Raw genomic sequence first — 23,687 nt, 5'->3', positions numbered from 1 at the left:
CCCCAGAGACACACAGGAAGGCTCGGGGGTAGGCAGCCTTTATCAAGTCTCAGGACAAACGGCCTTTGCGGCCTTCGAGCCCACAGGTCCATCCCTGAGAGGGCAGTGGGAGCCAGGAGAGGCGCTGTGCTGGCTGTCCCCTGCAGCACCAGGGGACGCCCCCCCAGGGGGGGCTCCAGAGCAGCGGCCGGGGTTCCTCCCGGGGGGCTCCAGAGCAGCACCAGGGGACGTCCCCCCCGGGGGGCTCCAGAGCAGTGGCCGGGGAGTCCCTCACCCCCTCACATGAGCAGACAACATGGCCTCTTCTCCACAGGAGCCTCCTCGGAGGGGGCTGTGAGCCTGAGCAGAGGTGGGTCCCCCACGGCCCTGGGGCCACCATCAGGCTGAGAGTTCTCAGAGTCCTGCAGGCTGACCACGGGGACCTGAGGCCCCTCGGAGGTTGGCCGCTGCAGCTTGGCAGCAGCTCGCTGACGCTTGAGCTGTGCCAGGGTGTGGTGAGCCCTGTCCCGGACAGCGGCGTCAGGAGCGGTACTCTCCAGTGGGCTCAGCTGGTAGGATACACTCCGGTCCAGCCTCTTGGAGTACAGGTGCCTTCCTGGGGGGAGCCCTGCACGGCCATTGTGTGTCCCGGCCGGCTTGGGGTCCTTAGGGTCCTCCTGTGGGCAAAGCCAGGGCCTCAGAGGCCATGAGGAGGTGGTACCCCTCACCTGCCCCAGCCTCGGGTCTCCAGGAGGGATGGAGTGGACATGGAGGGGTGGTAGGCTGGTCAGCAGCAGCCACCTCTGGGGCACACCAGCCCCTCTGGAATGCAAGGCCACAGTCCTCCACAAGGGGCCAGTACCGCCAGACCACAGCCAGGCGGACGCCAAGCTCTCCCCGCAGCCGCAGGGCAGATGTCCAGCGCTCACCTCTGGGTGCTGCAGGCGGAGCTCAGCGTCTGTCTGACGGTCCTCGTCTTCCTCAGGTGACTCAGGACTGGTGGGTGGTGGCTGCCGCCACACAATGGCCTCCTGGGCATGTTCCTTGCGGTACAGGTTTGTGCGCTGGGTCAGGCTCACTCGCCTTACCACTTTCCTGGGTGGGAAGGAGACAGGAAAGGGTAGGAGAGGTCACAGCTTCCTGGGAGTGCTTCTGGGGCTCACAGGTATGCAGGGGGGGGGGAGAGGCAGTCAAGGGAGGAAGGTGCTCAGGGGGAGGAGGCAGTCGGGGGAGGAGGCAGTGGGGGGAGGGTGGTCAGGGGGGAGGAGGCAGCAGGGGGGGTCAGGGGGGAGGAGGCAGCAGGGGGGGTCAGGGGGGAGGAGGCAGTCGGGGGAGGAGGCAGTGGAGGGAGGCAGTGGGGGGAGGTCAGGGGGAGGAGGCAGTGGGGGGAGGAGGCAGGGGGAGGAGGCAGGGGGAGGAGGCAGTGGGGGGAGGAGGCAGGGGGAGGAGGCAGTGGGGGGAGGTCAGGGGGAGGAGGCAGCAGGGGGGGTCAGGGGGGAGGAGGCAGCAAGGGGGGTCAGGGGGGAGGAGGCAGCAGGGGGGGTCAGGGGGGAGGAGGCAGTCGGGGGAGGAGGCAGTGGAGGGAGGCAGTGGGGGGAGGTCAGGGGGAGGAGGCAGTGGGGGGAGGAGGCAGGGGGAGGAGGCAGGGGGAGGAGGCAGGGGGAGGTCAGGGGGAGGAGGCAGTGGGGGGAGGCAGTGGGGGGAGGCAGGGGGAGGAGGCAGTGGGGGGAGGAGGCAGTGGGGGGAGGCAGTGGGGGGAGGTCAGGAGGAGGAGGCAGTGGGGGGAGGAGGCAGTGGGGAGGAGGCAGGGGGAGGAGGCAGTGGGGGGAGGCAGGGGGAGGAGGCAGTGGGAGGAGGCAGTGGGGGGAGGCAGTGGGGGGAGGCAGGGGGAGGAGGCAGTGGGGGAAGGCAGGGGGAGGAGGCAGTGGGGGGAGGTCAGGGGGGGAGGTCAGGAGGAGGAGGCAGTGGGGGGAGGAGGCAGGGGGAGGAGGCAGGGGGAGGAGGCAGGGGGAGGAGGCAGGGGGAGGAGGCAGTGGGGGGAGGAGGCAGTGGGGGGAGGCAGTGGGGGGAGGCAGTGGGGGGAGGTCAGGGGGAGGAGGCAGTGGGGGGAGGTCAGGGGGAGGTCAGGGGGAGGAGGCAGTGGGGGGAGGTCAGGGGGAGGAGGCAGTGGGGGGAGGCAGTGGGGGAGGCAGTGGGGGGAGGTCAGGGGGAGGAGGCAGTGGGGGGAGGCAGGGGGAGGTCAGGGGGAGGAGGCAGTGGGGGGAGGTCAGGGGGAGGAGGCAGTGGGGGGAGGAGGCAGTGGGGGGAGGAGGCAGTGGGGGGAGGCAGTGGGGGAGGAGGCAGTGGGGGGAGGCAGGGGGAGGAGGCAGTGGGGGGAGGCAGGGGGAGGAGGCAGTGGGGGGAGGCAGGGGGAGGAGGCAGTGGGGGGAGGCAGGGGGAGGAGGCAGTGGGGGGAGGAGGCAGTGGGGGGAGGCAGGGGGAGGAGGCAGTGGGGGGAGGCAGGGGGAGGAGGCAGTGGGGGGAGGAGGCAGTGGGGGGAGGCAGTGGGGGGAGGTCAGGAGGAGGAGGCAGTGGGGGGAGGAGGCAGTGGGGAGGAGGCAGGGGGAGGAGGCAGTGGGGGGAGGCAGGGGGAGGAGGCAGTGGGAGGAGGCAGTGGGGGGAGGCAGTGGGGGGAGGCAGGGGGAGGAGGCAGTGGGGGAAGGCAGGGGGAGGAGGCAGTGGGGGGAGGTCAGGGGGGGAGGTCAGGAGGAGGAGGCAGTGGGGGGAGGAGGCAGTGGGGGGAGGAGGCAGTGGGGAGGAGGCAGGGGGAGGAGGCAGGGGGAGGAGGCAGTGGGGGGAGGTCGGGGGGGGGGAGGCAGTGGGGGGAGGTCAGGGGGGGAGGCAGTGGGGGGAGGTCAGGGGGGGAGGCAGTGGGGGGAGGTCAGGGGGGGAGGCAGTGGGGGGAGGAGGCAGGGGGAGGAGGCAGGGGGGGAGGTCAGGGGGAGGAGGCAGTGGGGGGAGGTCAGGGGGAGGAGGCAGGGGGAGGAGGTCAGGGGGAGGAGGCAGGGGGAGGAGGCAGTAGGGGGTGTCGTCAGGGGAGGCGGCAGGCAGGGAGGAGGGCAGCGTCTGCCCTGGGAGGCTCACCCGCGGCTGCCTGCACTGGAGGTCCGCCGGCGCAGCAGGGAGCGCTGCCGGCCCTGGGCTCGAAGGAGTGCGTCCTGCTTGTGCTTCAGCTCCAGGAGTTTCGCCCTCACCTCCTCGTCCCCACACAGGTCTGAGGAAAGGAGGTGGAGGTCACAGGCGCCCCTCCCCTCTCGTCCGCCCCTTGGTAGCGGCAGGCCTCACACTCACCAAGGGGTGTCTCATCCAGCAGCGACTTTCCATTCAGGTCGGCGCCGAGCGCCACCAGCAGCTCCACCAGCTGCACCTGCGGGCAGCGGGGCTCTGCTGAGGGCTCGGGCAGGGCGGGGCGACCCACCTGCCTGTGGCGGCACTCACCTGGCCCCAGTACGCTGCGGCGTGCAGTGGCTCCCAGCCATCCTGGTCCTTGGCGCTCAGGCTGGCTCCGTGCTCCAGCAGCAGGGCAGCTGCCTCACTGAACCCGTTAGCAGCAGCGATGTGCAGCTGCAGAAAGGCCACCCAGCCTTGAACTCTGGCCCCACAGCCCTCTGCAGAAAGCACCCACCCAGGGCCAGACCCCTCCACGTGGCCAGGTCCTCACCAGCGTGGCCCCGTTATCCAGGGGCTCATTGAGGTCAGCCCCAGCATGCAGCAGACTCTGGAGGTCATCCAGCATGTGAAGCTCTGGCACTGCCCGGGCCTCCTCAATGCTCTCTTGGGTGATACCTAGGGGGCAGCAGGCTCAGAGAGAGGCTGCTGGGGCCCACCCCGGCACAGACAGAGCGCACTCACCGCGGTTAGCCATGGCTGTCTCCAGGCAGTCCAGAGTCTGCTCATCCTCACACAGGTCGTAAGGCATGTTTCCATCAGTGTTTACTGCCAGGAGATCCGCACCCCTGTGGGGCAGACAGACAGGCCCCCCATTCAGAGCCCAGCCCTGTCAGCAGGTTCTCCCTCTGCAGAGGCCTAGGCTTCCAATGTCCTGGGGAGGCAGGTGATAGAGGAGGAGGCCACCCAGCAGCCCTAGATCCTGTCCTTCATCCAGACAGCCCATCCTGCCATCTCTACTCATCCGGGCCCCAGGCTCCCGGGACCCATCTGGGACCGGCCCCAAGTACAGCGGATGCACCTACACGGTATGCAGGGCCTGAGGGACAATAGGGCTGGAGCTGTCTGGGGTTTGAAGCTCACTGCTTGCTGTCGGCTGGGAGCCAAAGGGCCTGCCAACCCGCCCTTTACCCCCAGCCCGCTGCGGAGGCGCTGGGGAGAGGCAGGGTTACAGGAAGGCTCCTGAAGCCCCCAGTCTCCTCTGCTCTCCATCTCTCCTACTTGAGTTCAGGGCTTCGCCTGTGCCCAGGCTCCTTCTCCCAGACTTCACTCTCTCTCCTCCCTTAGCGATCCCACTTTCAGCACTCACCAGCATGGCACTTCTCCATGTGGACCCCAGACTGGTCCTCAGGCCAGAGCGGGAGGCCAGCCTGCCAGGCAGGACCCTGACCACACTGAGCATTCCCGCCACCCCGGAGCCCCAGGCGGGATCAGCAGATAAGTGGGAGCATCACAGAAGGACCACCTGAGAAGCTATCTGTGTTGAAGGCCCTTCTTGACAGGCCCCATGCAGGCCCTACCTGGAGATGAGGAGCTCCACAAGATGCAGGTGGCCACAGGTGGCTGCGGCGTGCAGCGGCGTCCAGCACTCACTGTCTCGAGCATTAACGTCAGCCCCGGCTTCCAGGAGCTGCTGCACCATCTCTTGAAAGTCATCGATGCAGCACTGCAAACAAGCACCCTGAGCACCAGAGCCCGGCCGACTCCCCGCCCCCCGCCCCACACGGGCTGACCTGGTGCAGCGCCGTCAGGCCGTCTTCGTTGGCCAGGTCAGGGCTGACCCCACTCTTGAGGAGCTGGAGGACTACAAGAAGGGTGAGGGGGAGAGGTGAGGGGGGAGGTGAGGGGGGAGGTGAGGCCGGGGGAGGTGAGGCGGGGGGAGGTGAGGCAGGGGGGAGGTGAGGCAAGGGGGAGGTGAGGGGGGGAGGTGAAGAGGGGGGAAGGTGGGGGGGAAGGTGAGGGGGGAGGTGAAAGGGGGAGGTGAGGGGGGAGGTGAGGGGGAGAAGGTGAGGCGGGGGGAGGTGAGGCGGGGGGAGGTGAGGGGGAGAAGGTGAGGCGGGGGAGGTGAGGCGGGGGGAGGTGAGGCAGGGGGGAGGTGGGGGGGGAGGTGAAGGGGGGAGGTGAGGGAGGAGGTGAGGGGGAGGAGGGGAGGGGGGAGGTGAGGTGGGGGAGGTGAGGCGGGGGGAGGTGAGGCGGGGGGAGGTGAGGCGGGGGGAGGTGAGGCGGGGGGAGGTGAGGCGGGGGGAGGTGAGGCGGGGGAGGTGAGGCGGGGGGAGGTGAGGGGGGAGGTGAGGGGGGAGGTGAGGCAGGGAGGTGAGGCGGGGGGGAGGTGAGGTGGGGGAGGTGAGGCGGGGGAGGTGAAGGGGGGGAGGTGAGGCGGGGGAGGGGAGGGGAGGGAGGGGAGGGGTGGGAGATGAGACGGGGGAGGTGAGGCGGGGGGAGGGGAGGCGGGGGGAGGGGAGGCGGGGGAGGTGAGGCGGGGGAGGTGAGGCGGGGGGAGGTGAGGCAGGGGAGGTGAGGGGAGGGAGGTGAGGCGGGGGGAGGTGAGGGGAGGGAGGGGAGGGGAGCGAGGTGAGGCGGGGGAGGTGAGGCGGGGGAGGTGAGGGGAGGGAGGTGAGGCGGGGGAGGTGAGGCGGGGGAGGTGAGGTGGTGGGAGGGGAGGGGAGGGAGGTGAGGCGGGGGAGGTGAGGGGGGGAGATGAGGGGAGGGAGGTGAGGCGGGGGAGGTGAGGCGGGGGGAGGTGAGGCGGGGGGAGGTGAGGCGGGGGGAGGTGAGGCGGGGGGGAGGTGAGGGGAGGGAGGTGAGGCGGGGGGAGGTGAGGCGGGGGGAGGTGAGGCGGGGGGAGGTGAGGCGGGGGGAGGTGAGGCGGGGGGGAGGTGAGGTGGTGGGAGGTGAGGCGGGGGGAGGTGTGAGGCGGGGGGAGGTGTGAGGCGGGGGGAGGTGAGGCGGGGGGTGAGGCGGGAGAGGTGAGGCAGCGGAGGTGAGGGGAGGGAGGTGAGGCGGGGGAGGTGAAGGGGGGGAGGTGAGGGGAGGGAGGTGGGGAGGGAGGTGAGGCGGGGGAGGTGAGGCGGGGGAGGTGAAGGGGGGGAGGTGAGGGGAGGGAGGTGAGGTGGTGGGAGGTGAGGCGGGGGAGGTGAGGGGAGGGAGGGGAAGAGGGGGAGGTGAGGCGGGGGAGTGAGGTGGGGGGAGGTGGGGGTGAGGTGAGGTGGGGGGAGGTGAGGCGGGGGGAGGTGAGGCGGGTGGGAGGTGAGGGGGAGGGAGGGGAGGCGGCGGAGGGGAGGCAGGGGGGAGGGGAGGCGGGGGAAGGTGAGGGGGAGGGAGGTGAGGCAGGGGAGGTGAGGCAGGGGGGAGGGGAGGCGGGGGAGGGGAGGGGGAGGGAGGGGAGGTGGGGGGAGGGGAGGTGGGGGAGGGGAGGCGGGGGGAGGTGAGGTGGGGGAGGGGAGGTGGGGGAGGGGAGGGGAGGGAGGTGAGGTGGTGGGAGGTGAGATGGGGAGGGGAGGTGGGGGAGGGGAGGCGGGGGGAGGGGAGGCAGGGGAGGGGAGGGGAGGGAGGGGAGGTGGGGGGAGGGGAGGTGGGGGGAGGGGAGGCGGAGATGGGGAAGGGAGGGGGGTGGAGGTGCCCCCGAGGGGAGTGTGACCACCAACTCAGACCCAGAACAGGCCTCCTGCGGCAGCTGCCAGCAGTACCACAGGTCACTGCCCACCCCTGCTGCTGCGGCCGGCCCCACACAGGGCCCATCCTCATCCTCTCCTCTTAACACATCATCCCCCATCCCTCAGGCCCCTAAAGATGCCTCACCTCAGGCTCAGCTCTGGTCAAGGTGGCATAGAGCAGGACACACCTTTCTTCCCACAGTTCCCTAAGCCTGGCGCACAGCTCACCCACGTTCCCCCCTCCGCCCCCGGCCGCCTCTAGGCCTCTCGGAAGGGCTGCTGGCCAGGCACTGCCCTCTCCTCACACTCTGTCCCGGAGGGAAGAAAGAAGGGCAAAGGACACCAGGACCCGTTCGTCCTGGCCCCAGGTCCTTGTACACAGGGGACCTGCAAGCCTGGGAATGGAGGGGCAACAGGGCCTGTCAGATCACGCCTGTCATTGGGCTAGGAAGGTTCCAACATGGAGGAAAGAGCCAGAGGTAGTGCCTGGAGCAAAAGCAACCAATGTGTGTGTTCTGGGCCTCACCCTGGCCTGACCAGCCTACCCAATTCAGCCTCTGGAGGTATTACCAACCCACTCTACCAATGCGCCGATCCAGGCACACAGGGGCTGGGCCTCAGGCAGAAGGCCATGAGGGCCACCAGCTAAGCCAAGCACTGGAGTCTTTCTAAAGGATCCTCTGCCGCCTGGCCCTGCCAACCCCATCTACCTCACACTGTGACCTGTACTGTCCCGCCACAGGGCAGCTGTCTAAGGGAGGGACTTGGGACTTCCTGTGGCTGGATCCCAGGATCTGCACAGGCCTAGGTCCAATTCCGGCCCGAGGCGGGATGGGGTGGCGCTCAGATGGTACGAGTGCCCACTGTGCACACTCACCTTCCTCCAGGTCGCTCCGGGCAGCAGCCTCCAGAAGGACGACACTGGGAGGGAAGAGAACCTGCTTCTGCTGGCCCTGGCCAGCTGCCTCCTTCTGGGACTGCTGGCCAGGGCCCTTCCTGCCCTGGGCCTCCCTCTCAGCCTGGGCCCACAGCTTCACCTGCTGGGCACGACGCTTCTGGGCATGTTTGAGCCGCTCCTGGGTGCTCATCCTGCCCACCATGGGCATCTCTGCCAGCAGCTCCAGGTGCTCGGCCATGGTGGGAGACGTCTGCCCACAGGACTTCTTGGGGCAACTCAGTGGGGGATTTGGGGGCCAGGCTGGGCCTGAGGGGTGGGGCAGCTGGCTGAACTGGCACCCTTGGGGGCATCCCCTTTCCAAGGCTTGGTGCCCTTTGCCCTGGCAAGGCTGGGTCAGGAGGCCCTACGCTGTACCCAGGTCCAGCACAGCCCGGGCGAGGAGGGCGTGGGGGTGGTGCGGCCGTTCCCGTTCCCCAGGCAAGCCTGACGTCTCAGCTGCTCAGCCAGCAGGGCTGTGCACCTGCAACTCCTCTCCTCCTTCCTGGGGTCAGGGTGCACAGCTTTTAGGAAGTGGCCCTAAGACCTGGGAGGCTTCAGTCCAAGCTCTGAAGCAAATTACCCAGATAACAAAGCTCCAGCTTCCTGGCCTTCTGCCAGAGGAAGGGAGGGCAGAGGCAATCAACTGCTAGGCCCCTGAGGGCCGCTGGGAGCCTGCTCTGCTCCCATGCCCGCCCCTTCCTATGGTCTTCCAATCAGCACATTAGAACTAATGAGGTGTGGCTGAAGAAAATGAGGCTGGGGCCAGCACCAGCTCCCAGTGTCCAGGGTAGCAAGGGAGCAGAGGGGCCACGGAGCTCGCCGACATGTCTGGGGGAGCCGCCCCTTCCAGCAGCCGCACACCTGAGGAGTAAACAAGGAAGCATATCAAGGCCGGCTCACGGGCAGGGCAGGTGAGCTCCGGTGAACCCTGGCTCCTGCATCTCAGCGTCTTGCCCTATGTGCAATTTACCCCCTGCCAACACAGCACACACCCAGGGAAGGGCAAAAAGGGCCTATCAGCCCCCTCCCCCTTCCAGACTGTGTTGCAGGCTGCACAACTGGACAGCAGAACTAGGACTTCCCAGCCCCATGGAGCTGTCCCCCAGGGCCAGCTGGACTGGACAAAATCTCCTTTTTGGATTTTGCTGGGATAGCCCAAGGGCATGGCCGACGCCACCTTCTGGGTCTTCACCCATCACCGGCTCCTCATTGAGATGCCAGCCACTCAGGACTTCCGCCATCCTTGGCTGCACTAAAAGCTGCACTTGTATTAACACTGGTGCAGGTGACCCACCTGTCACGAGGTAGGTGAGAAACAACCGTACCCTACCCAGCACCCAGAAGGAGTCACCAGATCTGTAGGAGGCAGGGCCGTGCTGTATCCAGGCCAAGCCCACGTCTCCTCTGAGTAGGCCACATCAGTCCTTTCAGGTTCCTCCCGACACTGGAGCCACTCTTCACAGCTTACCCTGCCTGGACGGAGTGCCCTGTGTGTCCAGTGTGAGGCTACTTGGGTGCCCAGTATGAAGCTACTTGGGGTCAAGACATGCAAGGGCGCCGGGCGCTGGTGGCTCACACCTGTCATCCTAGCTACTCAGGAGGCTGAGATCTGAGGATCGTGGTTCAAAGCCAGCCCGGGCAGGAAAGACCGTGAGACTCCTATCTCCAATAAACCACCAGAAAACCGGAAGTGGCGCTGTGGCTCAAGTGGTAGAGCGCTCGCCTTGAGCTGAAGAGCTGAGGGACAGCACCCAGGCCCAGAGTTCAAGCCCCACAATCGACAAAAAAAAAAAAAGAGAAGACTTACCTGGGCCATTAAGACATAAGATATAGTAGCTGGCTCAGCAGAATCCTACCAAATGGCCACCACACCACACTGGCCAAGAGAAGGGCTGAGCAGGGCCTCTGCTGCCCCAAGCCTCCCCGGAATGTCAAGCTGAGAATCTAGGTGATCTAGGATGCTTTCAGCTTCAAGACTGGGGGAGCTACATCAGGATGCAGGATCCCATAGGGAGGAAGCGCCCGGAAGGACACTGGCCCCACCTCTACCCGTTTTAGCCACCCCTGGGCTGACCCACACTGCAGAGAAACATACTGCTCTGTGACTCCTCGACAAAGCCGACCTCTGTCAAAGGACAGCAGCAGCCCAGGCCCCACACTCAACCCAGCTGACTGCCACGGTCTCCAACAACAGCCATGCCTAAGCCCATAACTGTCCTGTTAGCCATCCACCATAATGCCTCAAGGCATGCACAATACCGCTAAAGCCCAGCAGCAGGAAGCTGCAAGGGCCTTAGATCACTTTAGCCACACAGAAGCGGTGACAAACGATAGGTAGAAGAGTATGCTGTCCAGACAGAAGACAGAAGAACTAAGGGGCATGGAGGGAAGACACTGAGAAAAGCCAAGGTGGGACAGGAGCCGGGGCGCCCTCTACAGGCCAGACCTGAAATGTACCCTTCCACATACCTCTACCACCTCTTTCTGGGAGCTTCCTACTAAAATCCATTCAGCACACAGGACAGACAGGGCAAACAGCAGCAGCACTCAGATATGAAGAGAGCCTCCTGCCTCTAGCTGAGTATCACAGGTCGACCGCATGACAACACAGGGGCCCACGCTGGGCAGCTGACAAAGTAATCCCTGTGGGGACCAAGGATCCCAGCCATTCAGGGGACTTTACTGGAATTGATTTCTGTAACTTACAACCAGAAGAGTTTATCTTGTTTACAATACCAGTCAGTAAAAAAAGTGGGAGTCTCAACCAGGCAATGGTGGCTTACGCCTGTAATTCTAGCTACTCAGTAAGCTAAGATTGAGGATCGTGGTTCAAAGCCAGTTTAGGCAGGAGAGTCTGAGACTTACCTCACAAGAAGTGGGCTGGAGGCATCGATCAAGTGACAGAGCACTAGCAGAGCAAGCAAGCAAAGCAAGTAGTGCCCTGAGTTCAAATTCCAATACTTTAGGAGGGAAAAATGAAATAAGAATATGCAGGGACCAGGGGTGTACTCTGTGGTCCCCATTCAGGAAGGTCACCCAAGCCCAACAATTTTCAAGACCAGCCTGGAAAGCATAACAAGAGCCTGTTTCTAAACAGCTCAGCACACAGCGATTTACACCTATAATCTTAGCATCATGGAAAAATCCCAGTTCAAAATCAACCCTGACAGACAAATCTGAGAAACTCTTTTGTTTTTGTCAGTCATGGGCTTGAACTCTGGGCCTAGGCATTGTCCCTGAGCTCTTCAGCTCAAGGCAAGCGCTCTACCACTTGAGCCACGGCGCCACTTCCGGTTTTCTGGTTGTTTATTGGAGATAAGAGTCTCATGGACTTTCCTACCTGGGCTGGTTTTAAACCAAAATCCTCAGATCTCGACTTTCTGAGTAGCTAGGATTACAGGCCACCAGCGCCCAGCTGAGAAACTCCTATAATCAATTACCCATCAAAAAGCTGGGACTGGACAGGTGACTCTAGTGACCAGAGAATGTGAGATCCTGAGTTCAAATCCCAGTACAAGAACCATCAAAGGAGCCGGGCGCTGGTGGCTCACGCCTGTAATCCTAGCTACTCAGGAGGCTGAGATCTGAGGATTGCGGTTCAAAGCCAGCCCGGGCAGGAGAGACCGTGAGACTCCTATCTCCAATAAACCACCAGAAAACCGGAAGTGGCGCTGTAGCTCAAGTGGTAGAGCACTCGCCTTGAGCTGAAGAGCTGAGGGACAGCGCCCAGGCCCAGAGTTCAAGCCCCACAGCCGACCAAAAAAAAATAAAAATAAAATAAGAACCATCAAAGGGAGAGTGAGCCTTGCCTAGGCTGCAATAGGCACTGGATTTAATCTCCAGCACAACACACACAAAGAACAACAATGACAGGACACCACCGGTGGCTCACGTCAGTAATCCTAGCTACTCAGGAGAGTAGCTGAGATCTGAGGATTGCAGTTCGAAGCCAGCCCCAGCAGGAAAGGCCATAAGATTCATCTCTAAGCCGGATGCTGGTGGCTCATGCCTGTAATCCTAGCTACTCAGGAGGCTGAGATCTAAGGATCGTGGTTCAAAGCCAGCCCAGGCAGGAAAGTTCGTGAGACTCTTATCTCCAATAAACCACTAGAAAACCGAAGTGGTGCTGTGGCTCAAGCGGTAGAGCGCTTGCCTTGGGCTGAAGAGCACAGGGACAGCGCCCAAAACCAGAGTTCAAGCCCCACGACTGACAAAAAAAAAAAAAAGGATTCATCTCTAATAAACGACACAGAAAAAGCCAGAAGTGGTGCTGTGGCTCAAATAATAGAGCACTAATCTGTGTTCAAGTCACAAGATTGGTGAAAGAAAAGCAAGAAAAGAGAGGAAGGAACGAAGGAAGGAAGGAAGGCAGGCAGGCAGGCAGGCAGGCAAGAAATAACAACATAGGTCCTAGGAATGTGGCTTAGTGGTAGAGTGCTTGGCTAGCATGCATAAAGCCCTCGATTCAATTCCCCAGTACCACACAGAAAAAGCCAGAAGTGGTGCTGTGGCTCAAGTGGTAGAGTGCTAGCTTTGAGCAAATGAAGCTCAGGGACAGCGCCCAGGCCCTGAGTTCAAGCCCCAGGACTGGCAAAAAATAAATAAGTAATAACAACAGACATTTATATTTGCATAAAAAAAAAAGCTAAGAAAGGCTAAAGGTAGGGGCAGGAGAGTGGGAGAAGGACTTGTGCTGGAGCACAAGCTGAACTTTTTGAACCTGGACCATGAAGGGAGACTGCTCTCATTACAAACTACAAAAGAGCCCTGTTCTAGGCAGACATGAGGTGTCATTGTAGAGGCCTAAGACTGGCGCCAGAGGAGGAAAAGCACACACTAACTTCCAGCCTGGGGGTCAAGAGAAGTAATACAGAAGGGCCAAGGCCACACAGAGCCACACCGATCATGCATGTCTTCCATCTCCACACTCCCAGGGAGATGACAAGACAGGGCACGCCACCCCACAGCAGGGAGTACACAGTCCAGGGAAACGGCAGAAGGCAAGAGTCACAGGCCTGAGGAGCAACAGGTGGCCAAATGCCAGGAAGACCGACAGAGCAGCCCCGAGAAGCAGGACTGTGTCCAGAGAGGTCCAAAGAGAACGGGCGTGAGTAGTTAGCAGGAATGTAAACAGAGCCCAAAGAGGTCCTGTAGGAAGCTGTGGTGGCAAGGAGGGTCCCTGAGCCCGGGCAGCCATAGGAGATCTACCTAAACCAGCGGGAAACAGTGCAAGGCCCTCCTCACTCCTCACAGCAAAGTAACCTTGTCAGCACACACACGGCCCAACATTAGAAAACCACAGAGCATAAGAGCGATGGTAGAAGATGTTCTATAATCCTAGCACAGAGGGAAGCCTTTTTAAACATGACATGAAACTCAGAAACCAAAGGAAAAAAGCTGACAAATCCAACTACACTTAATTTTCAAACACATTGTAAAACATAAATAAAACCCACAATGGGGCTGGGAAAGTGGCTCAGTGGTAGAGCGCTTGCCTTGCATGCATGAGGCCCTGGGTTCAATTCCTCAGCACCACATAAGCAGAAAAAAAAAAAGCCAGAAGTGGCGCTGTGGCTCAAGTGGTAGAGCACTAGCCTTGAGCTGAAGAGCTGAGAGACAGCGCCCAGGCCCAGAGTTCAGGCCCACGACCAGACCCAAAAAAATAAATAAATAAAATAAAAACCCACAATGTTGGAAGACAGTGGCCAGCTGGACATTTACAATGGCTAAGACTGACGACCCTCAGTCAGTGCAGAGGTAACGGGTTGATGACACAGACCCCAGGGAGCTGACAGCAGGTACTCCCTTTCCCAGAGCTTACACATAGGATGCATACTGAACTCGGATCAGACAGCATACATGGAGGCTTTGTCCAGTCAGTGCCCTCCCTGCCCCTGAGGCAGGAGGGCTCCTACACGTACCTACAGCACAGGTGAGACTGGAGATCTCAGACACCAAGACTCTCCCAGACCTGCATAAGGGGTAGAAGCCTACGGAGAACTTGGGGGGGGGGCAGGCTTCTGACCACAACCTTCAAAGCTTCCTTTGGGTTTCAGCCAACCACAAGCCAGCCTCACACCCTTTCCTGCACAAGCTAATTCCTTTCTTGTTGCTTACTAAGGCTACAGGGCCCTGTTCGTTCGTTCCTTTCCCCAGGAGTCCCACCAGATAGGACTGAGTTCCTATCCAGCTGAATTCCTGCCATCTAAGCACTCTTATGGATGACCCTACATGTCCCTACCACTTCTCAGCCTTGACCTCTTCTTGCTAATGACCTTATCTGTCCTATCTACACCCTCTACCCAGTCACCAAAGTAGCTGCCCCCATTCCAACATCTCAATCTAACTCTGCCATTTGCTACTCTTGGGACTCTGATCACAACCCCAACACCCCAGCTGTCCTCCACACTGTGCTGCTGCCTCCCACCCACCCCCAGCTTCAGCTCTGTGCTCTCTGCCCCTTCACAGCAGAGCTGGAGGCGCAACTCTCCCTCTGCTGGACCACTCCTGCTGATGGCCCTAATGATGCAGAACTCTCAGTCCAGGGTATACAAGGTCAAGCCGGAAATGGCACCATGGCTTCTCCCTGGCAATCCCACAGGGGGCCAGCCTCCCATGTTCTGAAAACACTGCCCTGTGGAAAGACCTGCTGGGAGCCACCATGGCCTCCTACCTTAGAACCTACAGAGTACAGTCCAGGCTGGCAGGTTAACTACAGCCCGAGACAGTCAGAACCAGTCAAGAGCAAGGCATCCTCACACCCCCACTGGCTGTTTAGGGGACTACTGAAGTTGTTTAAAGCCACTGCCCTTAGGCCAATCTCTAAAGCAACAATATGAATGAGGGCTCTGTGTCCACACCCTCTCTATTGTGGGGTCAGCCACTTAGCACCAGATTCCATAGCATTCCCAGTAATTGAGCCCAATGCCTGTCCACCCATGTGGGCCCGTCATGGAGCCTATCTTGCAGACTGCTAATTCCTGTTCATCCTCTGGTCTCAGCTATCCTCCGGACCTTCGCCTGAGGCTCAGGTTTTCCTGGCACAAGCAAGAAAGCTGTTATGAAATGGAAACCTTCTTCTGTTTCCGACCTACAAAAATAAGCTGTCGTTTAGCTCCTATGATGAGGGAGAACCCCACGACAGCTACACATTTGCAGCCAGAGATGTGAGGCCATACGTACAGGGGACGGCTCTCAAAGCAACTTCTTCAGGAGCAGAAAATCTAGAAAGGTTTCTCCTCAGAAATCAGGAGAAGCTCTGAATCTCCCTCCTTAATTTCCTTTCCTTTTGCTATCTGGCTCTAAAATCTAATAAACTAACTCACAGCCCAGTGTCAGAGGCCTAGGGGCACAAAGGAAAGCAGCTAGGAAGAATGAGCTATCTGCATTTGAAAAGAGATTCAAAGAGAACTGAAGATAAAAGTCAGCCAGAACCAGGAGAGAAAAAGGAGCAAGGGAAGGGAAGTTGTAAAATGGCAACTTCTGGGGGAGCCAGAGCCACACCTCAGGTATTTCTACAGCCCTAAAGGGCCTAGACACCAAGGGTCAGACTTTGAAACAGGTCTGTCAAGTACAACAGTGACAAAATCAACAAAACAAAAGTGAGAGGCTGGGAAGGTGGCTCAGTGGTAGAATACTTGCCTTGGCATGCATGAAGCCCTGGGTTCAATTCCTCAATACCACATACACAGAAAAAGCAGGAAGTGGCACTGGGGCTCAAGTGTTAAGAGTGCTGGCCTTGAGCAAACGAAGCTCAGGGACAGTGCCCAGGCCCTGAGTTCGAATGCCAGGATGTGGGGGGGGGGGGCAGAGAAGGGGGGAGATTTGAATTGAGAAAGATGAACTATGGAAGAGATCACACTGATCAAGATACACAATATTTATAAACTTATTTGTTGAACTGCTTAAATATTTTGTTTTGGTCCTGTCATAGGGCCTGAACTCTGGGCCTGGGCACTGTCCCTCAGCTCTTCAGCTCAAGACTAGCGCTCTACCACTTGAGCCACAGCGCCATTCCCAGCTTTTTTCTTTTGGCTTATGTGGTGCTGAAGAATAGAACCCAGGGCCTCATGCATGCAAGGCAAGCACTCTACCACTGAGCCACCTTCCCAGCCCTAAAGATAATTTTTTTTTTAATTGTTTAATTTGCTGATCGATGGCTTATGCCTGTAATCCTAGCTACTCAGGAGGCTGAGATCTGAGCATCACAGTTCAAAGCCAGCCCGGGCAGGAAAGTCTGTGAGACTCTTTTTTTTTTTTTTTTGGTCAGTCGTGGGGCTTGAACTCTGGGCCTGGGTGCTGTCCCTGGGCTCTTTAGCCCAAGGCAAGCGTTCTACTGCTTGAGCCACAGTGCCACTTCCGGTTTGCTAGTGGTTTATTGGAGATAAGAGTCTCACGAACTTTCCTGCCCGGGCTGGCTTTGAACCGAGATCCTCAGATCTCAGCCTCCTGAGTAGCTAGGATTACAGACATGAGCCACCAGCACTCGGCTCCGGCTCCGTGAGACTCTTATCTCCAGTAAGCCACCAGAAAACCAGCAGTGGTGCTATGGTTCAAGTGGCAGAGTGCTCGCCTTGAGCTGAAGAGCTCAGCGACAGTGCCCAGGCCCAGAGTTCAAGCGCCTTGACCAATCAAAAAAAAAAAAAAAAATCTTTTGAGGGTGATAGTGGGATTGTTCTAACTGAAAGCCCTCTAGCCCACAGGGACCATGACTCCAATCTAGAGGGAGACCTAGGGACCAGGCTATTCCTTGTGGCACAGTTGTGGATGGAAGAGGTTCCCCAGACTTAACACAAGACAGATGGGGTGTACATAACAGACAGTGCCCCTGCAGTCTGTGAGACAACTTCCCACTGCATACACAACGGAAGGCACCCCAAGAAAGGCCTTCACAATTAGCAACTTCCTGGAAAATGGATGGAAGAGCAGGTTGCTAACAGGGTAGAGGTCTGGCCCTAAAAGTCACTAAGGAAAACAGAAAGGAATAGAAGTTGGGCACTAGTGGCTCACACCTGTAATCCTATTCAGGAGGCTGAGATGTGAAGATCACAGTTCAAACCCAGCCTGGGCAGAAAAGTCCAAGAGACTCTTACCTCCAATAAACTACCCCAAATAAGCAGGAATTAGTGGTTGACGCCTGTAATCGTAGCAACTCAAAAAGCAGAGATCTGGATCCTGATTCAAAGCTAGCCCAGGCAAGAAAGTCAGTGAAACTCCATCTCCAATTACCCACAAAAAAAAAACCCTGGAAGTGAGGCTGTAGCTTAAGTGGTAGAGTGCTAGCCTTGAGCAAAAAGCACTCAGGCCAAGAGTTAAAGCCCCAGGACTAGCAATAAACAGGCAAATACTAAAGAAGCCAACCTATCCCCCCCCTCTCTTTTTTTTTCCTGTTTCTGTGTGGGCCCTGGGGTTTGAACTTAGAGCGTCTTATGCTCAGCCTAGAACTCTACCTCTTTTTTTTTTTTTTTTTTTGTCTTTTCTTTTTTGGTACTGGGGATTGAACCCAGGACGTTGCACTTGCTAGGCAAGCGCTTTGCCACTGAGCTACAGCCCAGCCCTAGAACTCTACCTCTTGAGCCACAGCTCTACTCCCAGCTTTTCTTTTTCCTTTGGTAGTTTATTGGTGATAAGAGTCTCACAGACTTTCCTACTGGACTGGCTTTGACTGCAATCCCTAGATCTCAGCCTCCAGTGAAGCTAGAATTACAAGCATGAACCAACAGTGCCTGGCTGTTTTTGTTTTTTTAAGCCCTAGCATCAGCATACAAAAAAATTATTTTGAGCTGGGCGCCAGTGGCTCACACCTGTAATCCTAGCTACTCAGGAGGCTGAGATCTGAGGATCATGGTTCAAAGCCAGCCCAGGCAGGAAAGTCCATGAGGCTCTTATCTCCAATAAACCCTAGAAAACCGGAAGTGGCGCTGTAGCTCAAGAGGTAGAGTACTAGCCTTGAGCTGAAGGGCTGAGGGATAGTGCCCAGGCCGAGTTCAAGCCCCATGACAGACAAAAAAAAAAAAAAATATCTTGGGACAGCGTCTTACTAAATTGTTCAGACTGGCCTTCAACCTACTACCCTCTTGCTTTAGCTATCTGAGTAACTGGGATTAGAGTAACTAGATGTATAAACATACTTTTTTTTTTTTTTTTTGTGGGTCATGGGGCCTGAACTCTGGGCCTGGGCGCTGTCCCTCAGCTCTTCAGCTCAAGGCTAGTGCTCTACAACTTGAGCCACAGTGCCACTTCCGGTTTTCTGGTGGTTTATTGGAGATAACAGTTTCACGGACTTTCCTGCCTGGGCTGGCTTTATACAGTGATCCATGAGCCACTGGTGCATGGCTCTAACATACCCATTTTGATACTTTAATTTTTGTCTTTCCCCAAATCTAGTATGCAGTCTTGGACATTTTATCTCTCACTATTACAAAGAGAGAGAGAGAGAGAGAGAGAGAGAGAGAGAGAGAGAGAGAGAGAGAGAGAGAGAGAGAGAGAGAGAGTGTGTGTGTGTGTGTGTGTGTGTGTGTGTGTGTGTGTGTGTGTGTGTGTACGTGCGCACAGGTGCGAGATTTGGGGCTTCTTCCCTTCAAGGTTAGCATTTGAGCCACAGCACCACTTCTCACTTCCGGCTTTTTCTGTTTATATGGTACTAAGAAATCGAAGCCAGGACTTCATGATGCTAGGCAAACACTCTACCACTAAGCCACATTCCCAGCCCTACAAACTTTTTTTGATCACTGCTAGTGTTCTACCACTTGAGTCACCTCTAATTCTGACTTTTTGCTGATTAATTAGATATTAAAGTCTGTTACTATTTTGAACTCTAGGCCTGGGCACTGTCCCTCAGCTCTTCAGCTCAAGGCTAGCGCTCTACTACTGGTGCCACAGTGCCACTTCTGGCTTTTTCTGCTTATGTGGTGCTGAGGAATTGAACCCAGGGCCTCATGCATGCAAGGCAAACACTCTACCAACCACTGAGTCACCTTCCCAGCCGCAAAAAGTCTGTTACATTTAAGCCGAGTGCCGGTGGCTCACGCCTGTAATCCTAGCTAAAGAGGTTAAGATCTGAGGATCATGGTTCAAAGCCAGCCCAGGCAAGGAAAGTCCTTGAGACTCTTATCTCCAATTAACCACCAGAAAACCAAAAGTAGCACTGTGGTTCAAGTGGTAGAGCACTTGCCTTGAGCTGAAGAGCTAAGGGACAGCACCCAGGCCCAGGGTTCAAGACCCATGACTGACCAAAAAAAAAAAAAAAAAAAAAAAAGTCTGTTAATATTTGTCTACCTATGCTGGCTTTGAATCTTGCTTCTCAGAACTTAGCATCCCAAATAGCTGGGATTATAGGCATGCACCACTTTCTGAAGGTTATTTTATAGATGGAGTCTCAGGGACTTTTCTGCCAGAGCTGGCTTTAACCTTGATCTTCCAGGTCTTAGTCTCCTGAGAAGGCTAAGATCGGTGTGAGCCACCAATGTCAGTCTTCAAAATAAAATTCTAGCCAAGCACTGGTGGCTCAAGCCTGTAATTCTAGCTACTCAGGAGGCTGAGATCTGAGGATCACGGTTCAAAGCCAACTTGGACAGGAAAGTCTGTGAGACTTTTATCTCCAGTTAACCACCAGAAAACTCGAAGTGGTGATATGGCTCAAGGGGTAGAGTGCTCACCTTGAGCTGGAGAGCTCAGGGACAGCACCCAGGCCCAGACTTTAAGCTCCACAACCGACAAAAAATAATAATAATAAAATAAAGTTCCAAAAGGGCTGAAGATATAAGTCAGAAGTATATCTCTTTCCTAGCATGTGTAAAGCCCTAAGTTCAATCCCCAGCACTAAAAAAATGGCAATATCATAAATGAAAAGGTGGTTTTACTCTAGACACAGGTGGCTCAAGCCTGTAATCCTAGCTACTCAGTAGGCCAAGATCTGAGGATTGAGGTTCAAAACCATCCTAGGCAGAAAAGTACATGAAACGTTTATCTCCAATAAATTACCAAAAAGCCAAAGGTACAGCTGTGACTCAAGTGGTAGGATATCATCAGCCTTGAGCAACAAAAAAACTAAGGGACAGTGTTTAGGCCCTGAGTTTAAGCCCTAGTACCAGAGCATACACACATGCCCCTCCCATAACCCCACATTCTTAGGAACCTACAAAAAAGTCACCAAAAGAGACAGGTATATTTAGCAAAGTTTAGCATATACAGACAATATGCCGAAATCAATTGTATGGATTTGTATTGGCAACAAACAGAAAACTTTAAGAGTATATAATACTGTAGATCACCTCTATAATAATAAAACGTGTGTGTATATTTACATTTATATATAATCTACAATAGTATCACAAAAATATTTTCCTAAAAATGTGGAACCTGCCAGGTGCCTGTGGCTCACACCTGTAATCCTAGCTACTCAGGAGGCTGAGATCTGAGGATCACGGTTCAAGCCAGCCCAGGTGGGAAAGTCTTTGAGACTCTTGTATCCAATAAACCACCAGAAAACTGGAAGTGGTGCTGTGGTTCAAGTGGTAGAGCGCTAGCCTTGAGCTGAAGAGCTGAAGGACAGCGCCCAGGCCCAGAGTTCAAGCCCTACAACAACAACAAAAAAAAATGTGGAGCCTAAACTGACTTCTAACAAATAGGAAGAAACAAAAGGCAAACATAATGGTATAAACCTTCAAGACAGGTCATAAAAGGCAACCCAGCTTCCTGCTCCCTCTCCTTGGAACACTGGGAAACTGGCTGCTGTGTTGTGTATTCAATCACCTATGGGTAGGCAGGTCCACAGGTGAGGAAGCAAGGCCTCATCCACAGAAGCAGAGCAGGGAGCCACCTTTCCTGTCAGCCTTTCAGCCCTGGACAACTATTCTAAGAGCAGCAATGAGATGAAACCTGACCATTCAGTGAGGCCATTTTTTTATTTAGCCAGTTGGAGGGCTTGAACTCAGGGCCTGGGCACTGTCCCTGAGCTCCATTTGCTCAAGGCTAGCATTCTACCACTTAAGCCACAGCACCACTTTTGGTTTTTTTCTGTGTATGTGGTACTGAGGAATTGAATCCAGGACTTCATGCGTGCTAGGCAAGCACTCTACCACTGTGGCTGCTTTTCCACAAATAGCAGGAAATAGATGTGAAGGAAGCCACGAAGCTGGCAAACCTGGGATATTTATAGAACAGGTTTGAAGCCCTAGTTTATTACATGCATGTCACCCTCAGACCACCCACCTCACAGTGGCTGTTCCTTCTGCTGGGAAAGTTCCCTCACCAGATTACATCTTCATGTCTTCTTTTTTAATTTTTTGGTCAGTTGTGGGGCTTGAATTCAAGGTGTAGGCACTGTCCCTGAGCTCTTTTACTCAAGACTAGCACTCTACCACTTTGAGCCAGAGGGCCACTTTCAGTTTTCTGGTAGTTAATTGGAGATAAGAATCTCACAGGCTTTCCAGCCTGGGATTGCTCTGAACCGAGATCCTCAGATCTCAGTCTCCTGAGTAGCTAGGATTACAGGCATAAGCTACCAGCAGCTGGTTCTGATCACATTTTAAATGTTACCTCCTCGGGCTAGGAAGGTGGTTCAGTGGTAGAGCGCTTGCCTTGCATGCCTGAGGCCCTGGGTTCGATTCCCCAGTATCACATAAGCAAGAAGAAAAAAGCCAGAAGTGGCACTATGGCTCAAGTGGTAGAGCGCTAGCCTTGAGCTGAAGAGCTGAGGGACAGCGCCCAGGCCCAGAGTTCAGGCTCCACGACCGCACCCAAAAATAAAATAAAATAAAATAAATGTTACCTCCTCAACATTCTTCTGTGATTACTTTGTAACTCTCTCACCACATTTTAATTTTTGACATACCATTCAGTATCCTAAGGACAGCTCAGCCCAGTGTCTGCCTCACAGCAAACAATAACTGCTGAATGAACAGGTGATCACTTCATGTACAACCCAGGATGGGACACAAGATACATCAGAGAAAGGCCTCTCTCAGGTGTACATGATTTGGTGCCAGGGACACAGAGGAGGAAGTTCCAAGAGAGGCTGTGAGTGAGGCACTTCAGCAGGTGTATGCAGAGCAAGCACTGGGATGGGGCACATTTAGGGTAGGGCAAGAACCTCGAGGCTGTTACCATATCTTGGGTCACCTGGACTAGGGCTCCTAAACTGCACACAATGGAGACATTACAGCAACCAGCTGCCATAAGATCAGAGGTTCAGGAATCCCTCAGATGCAGCCCCAAAACTGAGCCTAAAGATGCTGGAGCCCCCTTGTTTGGCATCTGCCAGCCCAGGCAATTCTTTAGGAAGAGCAGAATCTAGGGAGATCTGAAGCAGGGGAGGAAGCAGACCAGGAAGAGCCAATCAAGCAGTGTTGGGAGTCAGCACCACGGCCCAGGCCTACCCCAAAACTCTGGAGGCTGAGGCAGAGGATCATGAGCTGGTGGCCTCTGCCAATAGGGAATAGTCCAGGAGTGAGAATGAAGGATGGGCTAACGTCATCACAGAGATGGAGCCTTGGGACAGAGACAGGCAGCTCGCCCCTCAGAGCTCTGAGCACTGATGTGGCATGATGAAAACATGGAGCCAGTGTCTGGGCAGATCTCACCAGGCAACCCAGCTCCGTGGCGGAGCTCTCCAGGCTGAGTAGTACCAGCTCGGCCGCCCTGAAGCAAACTAGGTGGTGTTGCAGAGGCCTAGGCCTTCAGGGAGGCCAGGCAGCCTCAGGGAAAAGAAGCACCCGAGGGGGGGCACCGTCCTGCCAGGGAACACCCGGGAAGCAGGAATGACCCAGGGGACTCACTGCTGGGCTAGGGCCAAGAAAGGGAGGCGCAGGGCTTTGGGGGGGCTGGATGTGCTCGGCGCCCGAGCGCGGGCGAGTCCACACGCACCTCTCTTCTCGGCACTCGTGGGAGTTAACTCCACCATGTTCTGAGCCCAAACCAGGCCAAGAGCCTCTCACAGACCGGTCAGCGCGTCTGGCCTGACCCCACCCACGAGGAGCCCGCGGCCCGCGCCCCGGCGCCCGCGCCACCCGGCCCGCCGTCCCCGGACCCGCCCGCTGCGGGAAACAGCTTCACTGCGGGAGAGCAGAAACGCGGCCTCCGGGTGGCCGCCCAGCTCCCCGCGGGAGCCGCCCGGGGCCCGGCGCCGCCGCCCGCCGCCCGCAGGACGCGCCTCACCTGCAGCTCGCGGGCCGCGCCCCGGCTCAGCCCGGCCGCGGGTCACTCGACCCCGCGCAGCTCCGGGCGCCGCGGGGGCGGACCCCGCTCCCGCCTCACCATGGCAACGCGACACTTCCGACCCGCGCTGTCCCGAGCGGAAGCCGCAATGCCCCGTGGGAGCGGGGGCGTGGCCAGGCTCCGGGGGCGTGGTCAGACTCCGGGGCGGGGCCGGCGGCGCCCGGGAGGCGCCGGTCTCTGGCTGCCGGGTCCGCCACAGTGCGTGGAGTTGCCGCACCTGGCCCCCGGTGGGGCGGGAAGCACATCTGCGAGACGCTCCCGGAAGGGCGTCTGACACGCTGCGCCCAACCTGAGGAGCAGCTCTGAGGGAGGCATCTGGGGTGGCCCGAGGGACGCGGGGGGACCGCAGAGGGGGAACGCAGAGGGGGGACCGCAGAGGGGGACCGCAGAGGGGGGACCGCAGAGGGGGGACCGCAGAGGGACCGCAGAGGGGGACCGCAGAGGGGGGACCGCAGAGGGGGACCGCAGAGGGACCGCAGAGGGGGACCGCAGAGGGGGACCGCAGAGGGGGGACAGCAGAGGGGGACCGCAGAGGGGGGACAGCAGAGGGACCGCAGAGGGGGACCGCAGAGGGGGGACAGCAGAGGGACAGCAGAGGGACCGCAGAGGGGGGACCGCAGAGGGGGGACAGCAGAGGGGGGACAGCAGAGGGGGGACCGCAGAGGGGGGACAGCAGAGGGACCGCAGAGGGACAG

General features: G+C 57.8%; 1 protein-coding gene across 1 annotated transcript; it reads right to left on the bottom strand.

Moving 5' to 3' along the window:
• Positions 1-22: 22 nt before the first annotated feature.
• LOC138829633 (protein phosphatase 1 regulatory subunit 16A-like) lies at positions 23-23,058 on the bottom strand. The gene is made up of 11 exons (XM_070026070.1): positions 22,933-23,058; positions 7,717-8,637; positions 4,920-4,990; positions 4,707-4,852; positions 3,871-3,974; positions 3,680-3,804; positions 3,457-3,582; positions 3,310-3,385; positions 3,103-3,232; positions 909-1,074; positions 23-656 (listed from the first exon to the last, which is right to left on the bottom strand). The coding sequence occupies exons 2-11, from the start codon at positions 7,973-7,975 to the stop codon at positions 279-281; spliced, it is 1,581 nt and encodes a 526-aa protein (XP_069882171.1). The 5' UTR covers positions 7,976-8,637; positions 22,933-23,058; the 3' UTR covers positions 23-278.
• Between the last annotated feature and the right edge of the window lie 629 nt (positions 23,059-23,687).

Source organism: Dipodomys merriami, unplaced genomic scaffold (genome assembly GCF_024711535.1).
Source record: "Dipodomys merriami isolate MVZ:Mamm:240054 unplaced genomic scaffold, mDipMer1.0.p SCAF_174, whole genome shotgun sequence".
Taxonomy (NCBI): domain Eukaryota; kingdom Metazoa; phylum Chordata; class Mammalia; order Rodentia; family Heteromyidae; genus Dipodomys; species Dipodomys merriami.
Note: the sequence above shows the minus strand (reverse complement) of the source record. Positions and strands in the feature narration are given on the sequence as shown.

Excerpts from the sequence above, each read along its gene's own strand:
- LOC138829633 (XM_070026070.1), bottom strand. The coding sequence starts at position 7,975 with ATGGCCGAGCACCTGGAGCTGCTGGCAGAGATGCCCATGGTGGGCAGG. Across the intron at positions 3,975-4,706 it reads GTGGAGCTCCTCATCTCCAG|GGGTGCGGATCTCCTGGCAG; the intron begins GTAGGGCCTGCA and ends TCTGCCCCACAG. Across the intron at positions 3,386-3,456 it reads CCGCAGCGTACTGGGGCCAG|GTGCAGCTGGTGGAGCTGCT; the intron begins GTGAGTGCCGCC and ends CGCTGCCCGCAG.